Source organism: Hylaeus volcanicus, chromosome 5, assembly GCF_026283585.1.
Source record: "Hylaeus volcanicus isolate JK05 chromosome 5, UHH_iyHylVolc1.0_haploid, whole genome shotgun sequence".
Taxonomy (NCBI): domain Eukaryota; kingdom Metazoa; phylum Arthropoda; class Insecta; order Hymenoptera; family Colletidae; genus Hylaeus; species Hylaeus volcanicus.
This window is the reverse complement of record NC_071980.1, coordinates 24065771-24082129: the sequence shown is the minus strand read 5'-3', so window position 1 is coordinate 24082129 and position 16359 is coordinate 24065771. Positions and strand designations below refer to the sequence as shown.

At 38.1% G+C, this 16359-nt stretch overlaps 1 protein-coding gene across 1 annotated transcript in view; it reads right to left on the bottom strand.

Annotated features, from left to right (window-relative positions):
* LOC128876975 (ankyrin-2-like) overlaps positions 1–16359 on the bottom strand; it is a 94024-nt gene that overhangs the window by 34592 nt on the left and 43073 nt on the right. Inside the window, exons 19-24 of the mRNA XM_054123848.1 lie at positions 8383–8511; positions 7773–7878; positions 4474–4551; positions 763–987; positions 439–599; positions 38–249 (exon numbers count right to left, since the gene is read on the bottom strand). Of these exons, the coding sequence (XP_053979823.1) occupies positions 38–249; positions 439–599; positions 763–987; positions 4474–4551; positions 7773–7878; positions 8383–8511 (911 nt within the window). The remainder of the gene's footprint in view (positions 1–37; positions 250–438; positions 600–762; positions 988–4473; positions 4552–7772; positions 7879–8382; positions 8512–16359) is intronic.

The window sequence follows — 16359 nt, the reverse complement described above, 5'->3', positions numbered from 1 at the left end:
ACTGACTTGTTGATATCGTAAAGTGAAAGGTAAATACCTGAAGACCAACTCGAATTTTTTTAGTAAGGGCTGCTGGTGGAAAGACAGCCTGGACTTGCGGGACAGCTGACGAAGAGACTGTACCACCTTCTGGACCAACCGCGTGCACCTCTTGCCTAATGCGAGACACTACTGCGAAGTAATGTGGGAAGTCTGCAGTGAGTATCCTTACGATTCGTGAAGTCTGGAGATCCTCGAGCTGGCTTAATTCTGAACAAATATTCATATGGACTCGGTAAGGTAACGATGCGAGCAGTTTTCTGGGTTGTGGCAAACATTGAAGTATAAGTATGTTACAAGTTCTAACCCATACCAACATTTATGAAATATGCCTTTGAATTTTTCTTAAAAATTGGCAAGAATTTTCTGGGCAACACAATATAATAGAAAACAATGTACCTTCTCCTTCAAAGCTCTCGTTAAGCACGTCCTGGACAGCCTCCTCGCTGGCTTCCAAGGTGTGTTCGCGCCAAGTTTCTCCGTTGTCTGATCTAAGTATTACAATTTCGCGCTCCTTCCCTCGCAACGAAGCAAAGTGAGGTACCTCTATGATCACGGGCCTGCACAGAAAGAATTCGCAACCATTATCTATTATATGCAAAAAGTCTCAGAACATTTTAACAGTATATCACATATAACATTTCTATTTTTATATGATGATTTATTAACACAATATTTTCCAATGTTGCATCGTAAATAAATTATTTACCCTAATTTACGTACCCTAAAAATTTGGCGCCCACAGGTCCAAGTTCAAGGATGCGGCTGGCTAAGGCCTCCCCCTCCATCAGAGGTGGCGGGTTCGTCAATTTGTCTCTTCTCAAATATCTGCAGGTGACACGCATTGGCATCGCTGCTTTTCTAGGAGGTACGATTACACGCACCCCGCTGTGCCGGCAACCTCTCATCGCACCCCCTCGTGCATCCACCAGGAAGGAAACCAGGAAGCTGTCGTTTACACAAAGTATCGGTTTTACCAGAAATTCGTAGTTCCAAAGACGAGAAACGAAAAATGTCGGCTTAGCTCGAGACGTTATAATACGCCGAAGGAGTTGAAAATAAGAGCGTCCATTCCATAAGGGCTAATTATTCAGACACGTAATTAGAAATAGTTGGTCGATACTATGACGTGAAATGTTGTGCGTACACGGACACGAAATTATTGCGGTCAAAAACACTTGGCCTTTCGGGAAATAATACGATCATGCCATTTGCTTAAATTAAATCAATTATAATTAAATAAAAATAAAGGATATCTCGGCTAATATATATATATAATTACACTAATCTAAAATTTTAAGAATCATTACAATTTTCTCGAATCTTATGTACAATCGCAAACAACGCTGTACGCGCAAAGTAATTCGTCAAATTTTCGAGGAAAATTCTGATAGTGGACAATTCTTACTCTGTAATATCCGAACTTGGAAACAAATGTTCTGTAATTTTGTTCCCTGAAATATTTGTTGGATAAAAAATATTTTAAAAGGCCGCTTAAAAAGGGGGCAATATTATTTCATACGTATCAAAAGCACGCCAAGCCGAAAAGCGATTGTCGTTATAAACTTTGACTAAAAGCGAAATAGTTAAGGAGTACAGGTACTGTCTTCAGACGTGTGAAATCATTTTAATCGTTTCTATGCACACGATGACGTTAAATGTTCCGTTTGTTTTCCGCGAGAGTTACAAAAATTATATGCTTCGCAGGTAATTTCGTTGCTGTACGTGAGAGTGAGTGTAAAAACATATTGTGTAAATCAATATAATAGAATATGTGCAGAGATGAGTTGCATGAACAATGGGAGCAAAAAAACATCGTAAATCGAATAACTATGACCGAAGAGTACGGCTTGTGGGCTTGTGTCAAGGATTCGCTGCGTGGATATTTTACGGCTGCAAGCATGAAACAAATTAACACTGCACAGCATAAAAAAAAAATCGTTAAATTCGACTGAATTGGACTCGAAGAACCATTCGATTCTCGATAATGACGATGAGTGCTGGCGGATTTAATTCCGCAATGAACCTAGGAATTATTCACAGAGAAGTTGCGTGTGATGTGTGCACAGTGAATATAAACAGCGCATCCATATTGAAATAATCCAGTATTTGATTTCCATTTGCATAAATGACGCGCCAAATCGCAAGTGTATTCGCATACTTCTCGACGGACTGTTCTTCTTTTCCTTCGTTATATTGAGTAATCTAAAAATACCTACCGCGAATACATTCCATAACGATTACTTGAGGAAGGTGATGCAATGGTAACCCTGTATGTATATTTATCGTGTTTTTGGAATCTATTATGACTTTCAGTATCAAGTAACACAATACGATCCGTAGTAAATATTTGCCAGCACATCTTGTAGATAAAATTCTTAAATGCTTTGTACTCCCTTTCAGAAAATTAAGTAAGATTTAATTTAAAAACTCGGATGTAATTTGTTAATAATAATAATAACAATTTGCGTTGACAAGTTCCTTCATAATTTGCGCATGAGATCAAGATGAAGATCTGATTAGGTTGATGGCAGACCTGGACTACTTCCGAAATAATATTATTTGAAATTATTGGTATTATTTTCTACTTTCGAATAATCCAATAGAAAATAACAATTCGAAATAAATTATTTGAAATAGTTACTTCTCATTTGCAGTTTTAATTAAGATTTGAAATTTTTTTTCTCCCAGGTTTGTTTGAAATTTTGTTGGTATATATATTCACTGTGCACTACGTTCCGTCTAAAATGACTAAATATCAGCGTCTATGGGCATTGTGCAACTATAAAGGAAATGTACATTTAACATAAATAATAGTGAAGAGCGATACGGCAAGTAACAGAAGCTAAGATTCAAGAGAAGATCACTTACTTTCTCCACTGTGGAATTCTGCGAGTAGCGCAAATAAAATAACAGAGGATCGGGAACAAAACAAAAAACGCGTTAGTATCCATTCGTTCATAAAAATGGTGATGAGAGATGACGACATTAAATGGTGTTGAGATTCTGAACTAGCGCAACTTTTACAGATTTTCGAATACTTCTAATACTTGTCAGCACGCACGCACGCAACGCGCAGCTTCCTTTAAAACGTTCTCGAAAGTGGTACCGTGCTATGGTGATGGTCGCTTTTCATTTGACTTTCGAAAACCCGCAATCATCACACGCAAGCCGCTTTTCTATTGTACAAAACTACAAAACAGGGAACAACAATAATAATCATGTATTATAGTAGAGACGCAACGAGGCCACATCACTCACATACTACGGAAAAAAGACATACGTTAGGACAGCAACGTAAAGCAGATCGGCCCGAAATCTGTTATGGATTGTCTCCATTTGCAGCAGATTTCGTCAGGTGAATTTTTCGCGTGACAAGTACGAAACAGGTGTTTCTTTCGACGATAAACGGGCGATTGACAGATTTCGGTACGTATGTATGCAAAAAAAAAAATAGCTCAAACTTTGTCATGTAACGGGTACAATTGTACGAGCAGCAGCCACTATGAGAAAAATGTGTCCAAACACAGTTAAGCTATCTAAAAGACGAACGATTCTTTCTCTATAGTCACAAGAGCACTTTTTATGTCTTTTTAAATATGTTGTACTTACTAAGTGCCACATAGTGATCAATTTTAATCTACATATAAACGTTTTTCTTTCGAAAAGTATTTTGAAAAAGTATTTTTTTTTTTCAATTCTATGTAATTCAAAGAATATATATTTATAGATTAAAATAGATCACTCTGAATAACTGGGGTGAACAAATCTTATCTGACATACCGTTTATCCTAACTTCACGCACCACTGAAATCCATTTTACTATTATACTCGAGGTTACTCATCGAGCACTTTTTCATATGGAATTGAATTTCTTAATATAATGCTTATAAAGTTTTACGTGTGTCCTTAACAATACAGTTAATTAAATAACGGTTGGACTATTACCTTCGAGTAGGAATCGATACACATACGGTGATTATTGATTACACGAAAAACAATTGAGATTGATTAATATTGTCGACTAAAAATTATACAGGTTAATCACAAATCTGTTGCACGAACTTTGAACGCATTTATCAATCAAAAAAATAAACCAAAATGAATTAATAAATACACACCTGAAAATCAAACATTTTTTATTTCTACCTCGGAAAGAGTTGACTTTCAACAGATTTACCAAAACTTTGTACCTATATTGGTGAGTGCTACACATTCGTACTATCAGCTTGCGATTAGCCTGTGCAATTTTTTAGTCAGATAAACGCAAACCACTTCAAATTCTATGATCCTTGGACATAGACACTTGCTAAACAATTGAAAAAAAAATGAAGAAGAAGAATTTACTTCATACAGGAATACGTGTCCTATTCTTACTGTACACGGAAACGCCTAAACATATAAAGGGAAAATAGTAAAAAGGGCATGTTGTACCTGTCCCTCCACATTCCTTGTCCTTTCGACATGGTACCAAGCGCTGCCAGCGATGTGTTTAGGGACTCTAGGGACGCTCTGATCTCAGAACAAAATCTGATATGATTATGGATAAAAATTTCATTTCATGCGCATGCTTTTCTGTTTCACGTGCACTTTACACCGCTCTTTCTCGATTGTTTTACAGAAATTCTGTGGCGCTTGGAAAATCGTTACACGTTTTCAGATAAAGCTGCGTGCATAGATGTAAAGAAATCCGTCACGTGGTTAAAGGCACGAGGAAAACATTCGAAAGTCACACATCGTAGATCTGCTCGACGAGAAGCTAACTCGCGATCAGACCGAATCATTGTCTCCCTGGTACAATGAATATCCTGTCCTACTAAGCGCAAAGAGAGCGTCTGTTGTACGCGCAAACCACAAGAATATCACTGTACTTCTCAGAAATGACAAAGCGACTTTCAGTGATTCGGAATAATTCGTTTGACTTCTTCTAAATCCACGATAGTACAAATCCGTGACACAGAAAGTACAAACTGCGATAAGAATGTCGAATGTCGTTCTGGAGATTTATTCGAAAAGTAATAATATATAATATAATATTATTTTAATATCGAATAGAAAAATAGTTTAACTAATAATTTTAAATATCATGCTGGAAGTTGATATGAAAAATGACAATATCGTTCTCAGACGATCAGAATTCCCAGTTTTATTTTGCAAGATTTCCATCTTTACTCTTTCCAGCTTAGTAGGTCATTACATTCAGACCGTGTCTGTTTCTCAGTCGAGAGCTTCACTGTTACGCTATACTGTTCGGTATTAGTAAGGGGCATGGTATCCAATCAGATTACTTGTACCGTCAAAGAATCGTTCATCCCAAAAAAGATATTTCACGAACAACATGCTTATTACTATATGATCTAGTAACTGCTACGGGCAAGACAGGATGTAAAATGGGGCACCAAGCGATTGATTCTTGTTTAGCTGCTTAACCGATTACGTAAACGTCAAACCAAACACTCTGAATAGAATGAGAAAAGAAAGTAGATCAAAATAGCTTGCTGTGAGAGATATGATGTATAACAGAAGTATAACTGATTAGTACGTAGTTACTGATTTGGTTCTCGTTGGCTCCATTTGAAACGTTTCATGACACCGTCGCAACGGTAACAGTTATGCTGTTACGCATTCAATACACACCCGGTTATGTAACAGGTTTTATCCCCCGTTATAAGGTAGCCGCTGCTGTTTGCAACACGGTATTTAATACTTTATCGGGTAACTAATCGAACATAAATCGGCTTAGATTGTGCGATGATACTTCTGTCTACAGAATTCAGATTCACTGCGTTATAGTATTAAAACTTGTTCGTCTAATCGGCGTACTACAATTTTATTTTACATTACACAATCGAATAAAGTATATATTCTTGTTCGGTCGTTTTACTGTATGTAAATATATTAAGAAGTAACCGTAATTTTTGTTACCCCTATAATCGTTTTAAAAACTGTTTGAAGCCAACCAAAAGTTAGTTCGAAAGGTACTTCGGTGGACGAGACGGTAGAAAGTTTAAGCTTACTTTATACAGCTCGTGTAATTGTAAATTCCCATGATCCTGTATCACATTTCGTTATTACTTATCAGCCAATAATCTATAAGGGTTAATTATAGCAGGAGTCTTGCACCAACGCACACAGTGTCACACTATAATACACAACATTATTGTTTCGTAATGTACACTTTATCGTTATCTTATATACTTTTAGGTACGCTATCACTTGCGTGCTATGTGCTTCCGTGTTGTTCACCGTATTAGTGCTCCTTTAATTATATACAATTTTCAACCACAATTGAATGCATTAATGTGCAATAAATATTACTTTCTGTATATATAGACAAATTTCATTTTTAACAACTTTTTCGACTCGATATTGATTATATGGATCCTCTTGAAAATTACATTCCGTCCGTTCAATTGAATTTCTCGTTCGATACGCGGACTTATCGTAATCATAATCACGGATAGCATAAAAATATATCTCAGTGATTGTATACAATTACTACACAATGTGTCCCGTATAAAGTGTTACGAATCGTTTTCTTAGAAACTAATGAAGATATATACAGATTAGTGTTGCTATTATTAAGTGACAATTAAATTCAATTTTACTGTTGTATGCTCTTATAAGACTGTAATAATTTCATTGCGCACTAAAAATTTAACCCTTTTTAATATCTATCTTTCTCTAGGTTCCTCAATTTCTTTTCAATGAGAGTTTGTATTAATTTTTTATTATTTAAATAGCTCTTATAAAACTGAATAGCATTTCGACTTGAACAAAAGTGTGTCTTGCACTAAAAGATTAGTCCCCCTGTGCCATTTAACTGTAGCAGTATTAAATCTATATCTTCGTTAATTTCTGAGAAAACAACTTGCAACACTTTATACGAGACACCCTGTACAGCTGGAATATCGGAATAATTTGTGCTAGTATCCAATAACATGTAACGACGAATTGTTTGTTTTACAAGCGTGCAGATTCAAACTTTGCCAAACAGAATCACGTTTCGAATAGAACTTCCACCGTAAGTAGAAACTCTTATTAGACTGTACACGTTTCACACGTGTATTGTATCTTTATATCATTCAAGTGTTGCGGTTTTATTATACGTCAAAACAAACCATGCAGACATAGAAATTGTTTTCTATAGTTCTTCGTCGTAACAACTCAGTTAGTAGAAGTCTTCGATTGAACGTCCATTTGAATTCATCGTGCATACACGTTTACTCCGCAAACAATTGTCAAATCGTTGAGCAATGCTGAATATTCGCTGTTACGCTCGCGAGCAAACAATTTTTTCAATTGTAAAGAGAGTTCGATGAATCCATAGACTGATGGAAGTGATCCAAAGTAATTTGACCAAAAAAATTATGACCTACACATTCTCCGCAGATCAGAACCAGATGTAAAATATTCTAATGTGCTGCAGAGCAATTATTCAAATTTGCTTTTACTCGATTGTAAGTGTTTAGAGAACACAGATATTTCGAACACCTTTTCAAACACATAACTGTCGATAGGGTAAGTTGTACGTTGTTTACGAAAACGAAGCAGAATTAAATGATATAACGATAAAGACATTGGTGTGCAATTTCTGCTAAACATTTTATAGTAGAACAGTATTAGTTATTTAAAAATCAGTAGTACAACCTACCCTAGATTATACAATTTCCTGATTGCTGTTAGAAAAGTGAAGTTTACTATATCGTGTAAAGATATACGTGAATACATACCCGACGTGTACTGGGTGCCTGTTGATATCAACATTATCTGGTTTGAGGTTGGCCGCGTTCGTACGTTGATAACTCTCTTTTGTAATCATCTCGGTTATGGTTGGTGCTATAAATCACATATAAAACGAAAACTTATGGTAAGTTCACCCTTGAAATAGGCGAAGTTTTAATTTCTACACCTAATAATTATTTAAGAAGTAGATCAAACGAATAATATTTCCCATTATTCTATTAGTAAAAGAATCGGAATCACATTGAGTTAATTCGTATATTTTGAATTCGAACGCTATGGCTCACAGAAAAGTCGTCAAACTCTGGAAATTGTTGTTCAAGAGAGTCGAAACGTGGTGGAAATAGCTTTTCTGTTGGTAGAGGCGGGGCGAAGAGTGCGAGCTTACCTCAACTTTTTAAATAGAAAGCTATAACATCGGTATATTCGATGCAGTACCGATATCATGGTGACGCGTTAAGCCAGGTATACTAAAGAAATTATTTTAGATAGCAATAGATCGCAAGTCAACATGTTGTATTAGAGAGTTAAATTAAAAATACATCAGCCGGTAAATTACGATGGAAATTACGTGTAAGTTATGTAAATAATTGAGCTCACCTCCGGAATGTCGATTATCCCTCTCGTCGTCTGTCACGTTGACACGCATCGAGTCATCCCCCATGGATTTCATATCGTCAACAGTCATGTATCGATACTGCTGTTGGTCGCTAAGCATCGGATCTTCACCTATGATCATTGTAAAGAGGAAACGTTATATAACCGCTGAAATTGTCGCGAATGCAATTTGCAAAATCCAGCTGGAGGAATGTATAAATCTAGAGTACGGTTGAACTCGCATGGACAGAATGTAAACGAAGTGAAAGATTATATGCACCAATGTAAATAAATGAGTATGAGCCAGCAAATAAATGGGAAATCATTGCCATGGAAACTATTCCAATCAAGCGAAAGAAGCGAGATTAAGTGTCGCGTTATCATGTACTTAAAGGAGAAAGCCACCTTGGACTCGTGAAAATCATAGCTGTATTCAACAATTTTTTTTTTTTTCTTATTCGAAGACAATTGACTTAATGGAAGATCTGTTAGGTAAAGCTTGTTATATGTAAATAGAATGATAAAAAAATTATTTTTATTTGGACATTGAACATTATTTTCTTTATTATTCGATACGTGTATAATAAACATTAGGAGCAGATCTTTTATTAAGTTATTAATTGTCTTCGAGAAAAATGATGAATACAGTTATGATTTTCATTTTCCGCGCGTTCAAGGTGGCTTTCCCTCTTAAGAACGTCATTTTTTAGCCTTACTCGGCGCTCTGAGACATAAACCGATAACAACCAAATAATATCGTCCCGCTGATGATTGTTAAGAAACTCCCGCCCGCGTGAGCGCAATCCTGATGCTATTGTGAGAGCTAAAAACAACAAAAATGAATACGAATTCCAATTGTATGAGTGCAGAAAGTGTATTTTCAGAATGCAGTGTTTGAGCTCTATCGAAAGGCTTCGAGTGTCCCAGTTAACAGATAACATTCACGATTATCAGTTGACCGAGAAACACGTAAGTCGTACAAATGTTTAAATAATTATTTCAGATACTCGCGAGTCTAACATAACGATGAAGACCACTGTCTGACGTAACGATTAGATTCCTGATTTTGAAGACTATATTAAAAATTTGACAAGAAAATTCAAGACTGTGAAATGTTTTGATAATACATATTCGGATACAACTGGCCTCGATTAGTCTTATCAAAAGAGACGTATCAGAGCGGATTATTTATGAGTAAAACATACAATACGATGAAAAATTGAAACGAAGTTCAAGCTTCGAAGTTGAATAATCAAACTAAACTTCAAACTAAATAATCTACACGAAGAAACAAAATCATTATCGGAAACGTTGGATTACACTAACAGCGTGTACCACGAATTGTTCGCATAATCAAGGCTCCACTGCGTTAGAATAATGTTTAAACTGTTCGGTCTTGTTTGCACGTAGCGCACGTATATCCACGTGTATAAACCGCTGATAACCAACCGGTTAACACTTGCTGAAAGCTTGACGGTATCGAACAATGCTTCCACGTACAGCGATAATACAGGTTGCTTACCTATCCGTTATAACTGATTGCGAATAATTCACGCGCGTAAGGTGCGCCACGAAAGAAATGGAAAAACTGAGCGCATAAAGGGACACGTACAATCGGCACCGTATTTTCCACACAACTGACAAAGCTCTACACGGTTGCTCAATCACAATGTGTAATCTCGAACGTTTCTCATCAGATATATCAAGATTGCAGAGCACAATTATCTAATAAACGACCAGCCTACAAACTCATTGCTCGCGTTATTATAGCAACTAAACCAATTTAGGTCTAATTGGAATGAAAATTATTTCGTTTTTCTGTGCTACTCAGGTTTAGTGTTAGATTAAAATTAATGCAAAAATTTGTACTGTTTCGTTTTCTGGTAATTAAATTTTAACTTATTTGAAGCGAATTACACTTTAGTTCGGGTTTAACGATTACTTTTGACATCGCTTGATCGTTTCGAAGCGTGAGGAAATAAAGTAAACAGTTTCTTTGACATTCTGTAGTGTATCCTTTTGTTGCTTCCTCCTCAAGGTTCGCACGACACTCGTCATATTTGTATTCTCCTGAAACCGCACGCGTCAAATTCGCAAACTTTCACCTTCAAATTGTATGAAATCGTTCGATATTTATGAAGTGTTAACAAAACTCGTTGTTATTTCAAAAATCAAGTATTCGTTTATTTCATTCTCTTTCATGCAGTCGCTAACAGGTACCAAGCATTAAAAAAAAATTAAACACAGGTTTTTTTATCGGGTAATATTCAAGTTCAAGAGACGATAATAATATAATATCCAAATCCCCATTGAAAGAAAACAAAAGCTTATTCTCTGCATCCAATTTGAAACATTCCGTCCTCGCAGCGATAAACAGAGATCGATTCGTTCGAAAGACGTTTATCCAAAAGATTTATCGTCGTACGTTCGCAACTCCGCGAAAACCAACCAACTGACAAAACGAATCGGTGTAATCGATCATCTAAAAGTTACAGCAACGTAAGCTGATAGATGAAATAGATCTATAGACGAATTCCTGCGAGATTATCCTTGAAATAATCCAACCATACAACCACACTCCGATTCCTTTCTGAATGGCAATGCCAACGGTCGTCTTTCATCCGTTCTACTCGTGACATTTCAGAGGCAGTTCGTAAACATGGAAATGATGTCATTCGTTATCTCGAGCCCGCGAACCGTGGTATCGACGGCATCTAAAATTAATATAAATACCGAACAACTGGCCGGTAAAGATACCGCATGGAGAAACTGTAACGCAAAATCTCTAATTTTAGCGGGTGTTCAAGGACACCTTCCCGAAGCATTTCTGAGCACACATTCTAAGCAGCTTCCACTACGAATAGTTGACCTCATAGCCAGTGACCTATATCTTCCCGAGAGCGCTCGCGCGCTTCGGAAAACTAGCCGTGTAATCACGTCGAATCTTGTTGAATGTAAGTTAACCGAGAACGTCATAGACTAGAATAGTACAGAAACGCCTGGTAATCGACGGCGACACTTAATTTATTTCTCGCTGCACCGGCGTTAATCGAATTCGCGATTTCGCGTGTGTCACGTGTCACTTTAGCGCAACAACGCGAGCTGATGGAACCGGGAGACTCGAAAATAAAGGAAAGCGAACGTCACTCACCGCGAGAAAGCTCACGAAAACGCTGTCTACTGGTTCGCGATCGCGATGACTGGGCATCGTGGCACGGGTTCGTCACTTTTAACCAGATGCAAGGGAGATTCGCGCGAACCTATCATCCGTTTGTTCGAGTCGCTGCGTCACGTCGGTCGACGCTTTGCAATCGTAATATACGTTTATCGTCGAGTAATCGTGCCGCAGACGCGTTATGCCGAGGGGGATCTACGCTCGGTTATTAGTGGCAACAGTTTTCTCGCACGGGGAACACGTCGTTTGAAATGGCGCCATTCGTCATTGAGCTATCGAACCGCGGAGCAGAGACGTTATGCTTGCTCTACCGGGGTCGTTCGGCGCCGGTAGGCTCTTCGTTGTCGATATCTTTTCTACAAGCTTGAAATAAAGTTCTTGAAGGTATCGTGGTTGAACGAATTATTACGAACACGTGGAGAATTTTATGTTTTTGGCGGTTAGATGATTTTTATAGCAATAAGATGTATTATTTTTTTTCTTGTATAAATACGCGACTCAGTTATACACTGCGGAGCATAATTACAGCATCACGCATTTTTGTTAAATGTTTCCAAGTTTTTAGAAGATATGAAATAAAATCGATTACGTGAAATGGAAAGCAACTTTAGATATATTAATATGAAACCTTGTATCGCCTTAAGATTGAAAAGAAATTCTTCAATTTTGGCCGCGATAACTGCCCTTTAAACTGTCATATGCCTGGCGCCAGTGCTCGTCGCCATGTGGAAACTCGCATAACGCGCGACTGGTCTCTGGTAATAGACGTTAGATCCCAAGAACCAATGAGAAGAACACGTATCGAGCAAAATTGTTCTTTTTTCTCCGCTGTAACGTTAACTAGCCGGCCTTGATCGTCGCCCCTCCAAACGGCGATCATCGCGATATCATCGTTCGCGTCTTATGTCATTCATGTCCGTCTCGTTGTTATGTCACGAGCGAGGATCACAGTCACGTTCCTTCTGTCGCCCAATTAAGCGAGACGACCAACCGCTCCGTTTCTCTTCTCCGTCGTTTTATGGGCCTGGTACTTTCGACACGTTCCGTCGCTGCATTAGGCCTCGTCCCGAGATAATCGTTTCAATATGGGCCGCCCGGTATCGTTCCGCGACGCGAATATCAATGCACTTCCTACGTTCATAAAGTCACGTACGAGGAACTTATTTTCAAACGGAAACTGCAACCAGTTTTCCACAGATGACCCACTGCGCACCGCGAAAACGGCGAACGATATGCGATTTCCCGTTAACGACTTCGAATTCGTCTTTGACTGCAATGTCGCGTGGCACTTGTATAGCGACAGAAACGTAAATATGCGTCTAATTCTGCGCGGGTATTTAGGTTTATGAGCCGAAGAGGACATCGGTATGTGCTGTGCGCAGGCACGCAAAAGGATTCGAATTGTTTCGAATGGAATGTTTAAGGGGATATTGGGCCTATTACTGGGAGAAGCTAGACAGGGTGCGAGAGTTCGAACCTCAAAATTGCACGGGTTTGATTTTCACTTAAAAGGTAGTCGGCACGTTTTGTGAACTTTAAAAACAAAAGAAGATTAATTGGAATGATCGCCTTCGAACAGCAATGGGTACAATCGTACATGTGTAACGCACGCATGCGGCAATAGTTACGAAGATAAGGAGATATACCTCTCATGTATTCACAGGTGTGTTTCGCATTTCCGTTTTCTGTTTTGTCAGAAAATAAGACCCTATATAATTGTCCGTCAAAGACCACGATGAATTTATTAAAAAACTTCCTAGTTCCTCGAATAATTTCAAGATAACAAGGCTGAAATTTTGAAGGGTAGATTCGCCCTTTGAACTTGAATTATCCTTAACTTGAAACACCTTACTAATAATAAAATAAAACAACTTAAATTATTTTAATATAAATAAAAATATTTTAAAGAAAATCCTTCGATTAATAAAATTGCTAGTAGTACTACTGTTTCTAGTAAACGATACGAAACCTCGCGTACTATAATCATGATACCTATTCGTTGCTACTGCACCATCTTTCCAATCATGAAACATATGATTTCCAGGTGTTCGTGCGCCTGTGTATACTCCGACCTTATGTTTAATGACGTTACTCAATCGTTCAAATAAGAAACGTATGAATTTCGATTTTTATATAATTGAACTGTTTCCACTGATTAAAACATTTAATTAATCATATACAAATTTTTAACTACTTTTCTGAATAGGTTTCAGAGATTCACCGTGCATGTACTTGCAAATGCACGTACACAAATGCTTTCACAAGAACCCGTCTGGAATGAATATTTAACTACAGTTAACACGTTCACGCGTGTAACAACAAAGTCGCGTGGCCTTTCATTATCGCTTTGGAAACATCGGTTATCACTTTGTGTGTACCATGATAATTATCGTACAAAGAGCTTTTCTATACATTCGCGATGTTCACTGAGAATTTATCTTTCGAAACGTTTCTTAGTGTGATATAAATGCAAAAAGTAATAATTTGAGAAAAATCCATAATAGACGGAAATATGTATAAACTACCCTTAACTATATCTAATATTTACCTAATATATTAAAAATCTTTGTGTTTTAATTCTGAAAGAACTATTGAAGTTTATTTGCTATTATTAACTTTTAAATTCTAGTACTGCGATAATTAGTTCTCAAAATACACATTCCAGAAGATGACTTATTTTTTCGTCTAACGAACCACGCCCATACAGATCAAGAGTATCTTGTTCCTTTTCATGCTATAGACGAACTGAACGCTCTTTTGATCCATACGTCACCCATATTTTTTTAAAGCTATCATAGGTTACAGATTAACAAACAACAATAACAAATTTAAATTTAGTTTTCAAAATACACGTTTCAGACAATGACTTATTTTGTCCACTAAACCTCACCTTAATACTCCACCTACTCTGAAATATCGTACGTTTACGATACTGTAAAAATATATTTAAAGATAGAATTGACAAGGCATGAAGTTCTGTTTGGAACGAGAAATGTAAATACTCGTACAATCCTACGCTCTATATTATCACAGAAACCCACGTGACAGATACTATTTGCCAAAATTCCGATCGCATAATAGATATTCTCAGGTATCCCACATGCCAGTACCTCTGAAGCGTTACCTAGTTTCTCCGAATCCTATTCTTTAACGGACCAACGCTTCTCCATCGATATCGTCACGAACAGAACATAGAACTTTGATTCAACAATCCTATCAGTAATCTCGAACAACTCCAGGAAGTTTATTCAAGCAACGCCAATCGCAAGGAATAATCGTGCAACAACGAATGAATATTTACATAAAGTGTCGCTGTTCCTGCTGGATGTACACCCGCAACACGCTATCTTCCTCGACTCCTTTCGTTTCGTTCGTCCCTTGGCCATATCTTCTGCTATATTACGCGCAGCGTCGAGGGTGAAAAGAAAAACCGCGGGAGCGCGATCGGAAAATGTTCGTCCAGTGGTTTCGCGTGAGAAAAATCACGAGATGTCGGTATTCTTATCGAACACCGTGGACAGGCGAAGACAGCAACAACCGCACTTCCGACGTACGACCAGTTCGGCACACCGTTGTAACTCTGTGCTCGGCTCAGTGAACACGATGTACTGACGATGTACGCTACGTACAGGACTAATTACATCACCGACTCGACTAAACGTCCACGGGTCGCGAGCTAGGTCGCACGAATTAAAATTTACGAGCGCGCGTTTATCGCTACGCATTCATTGATGACCACGGGCCTCGTAATTGCAGCCCCGCCACACTTCTCTACAGTCGTCCACGTCGGTTTCACTTGTCGATACACTCAAGTGCTCGACCAGGTCGATCAAGCTCGATCCCAAGTGATCCGAGAAAATTTGGCAACCGCCCGTCCCTCGTATTCACCGCTCCAGGGTGTTCACTATTACTGGAGGTCCACGTTACGCAAGTCACAACGTTCACGGCTGATTAGATTTGATTTGTTTAATTGCATTAACCGCTCGCCCTGAATGCTTCCTTTCTTCCGCGGTATTTTGTCGCGTGCTAGCACCGGCGGGGTCAGGAACAGCGACTGGCCGAAGATTAATACAAGTTCGACGCAAGACTACCTAGCAGAAACGTGACCTCATTCCGTGAATCACCAATTTTATAATAGTAACTGCCTGCGAAGCTTTTCCGCTACTTTATTTACATCTCGAACGCTTGCAATCTTTTTTCTTCCTCTCGCGCGATCTAAGAAGCGCGAACGGATGCAATCGTTGGCAATGAATAATTTTTTTCACGGCGCACACGCGGGCACCTTTAAGAGCAACTGCGTAACGATAACGCGAACCGTGACACCAGCAGAGCTGAAAAACAAACTAGCTGCTACTAGGCGATGATAATTATTCTTAGCTTGTCAAAGTCTCGGAACTCCGTTTTCAGAAAAACGTGTCGAAAAAGAAGATTTACTTGGCGACGTATCGACAGTTTTCTTGCGAACCTCTTTTTTTTTAGCGTTACTATCGATCTTGTACGGATAAACTTTGAACTTGTAGCACTGATATGTCAAGTAAGTAGGTAACAACGAAGACTGTGCGTTAGACAAACACGAGATATTAAGAAATCACATAATTGTAGAAACAAAATGGATATTCGCAGATCGATCCATAAATAAATCCAGATCTGGTACATTAACTTATGAAAATGTGAATAATCGAAGACAGCGACTTTGTTAATAACCACAAATTGCGTGAATGAAGCAACGCAGAAGGATAATTTGTTGAGGAGTATGAGATTCGAAAAAGTTTTCCTTCGATACAATTCATTGCGCGAGAGACGTG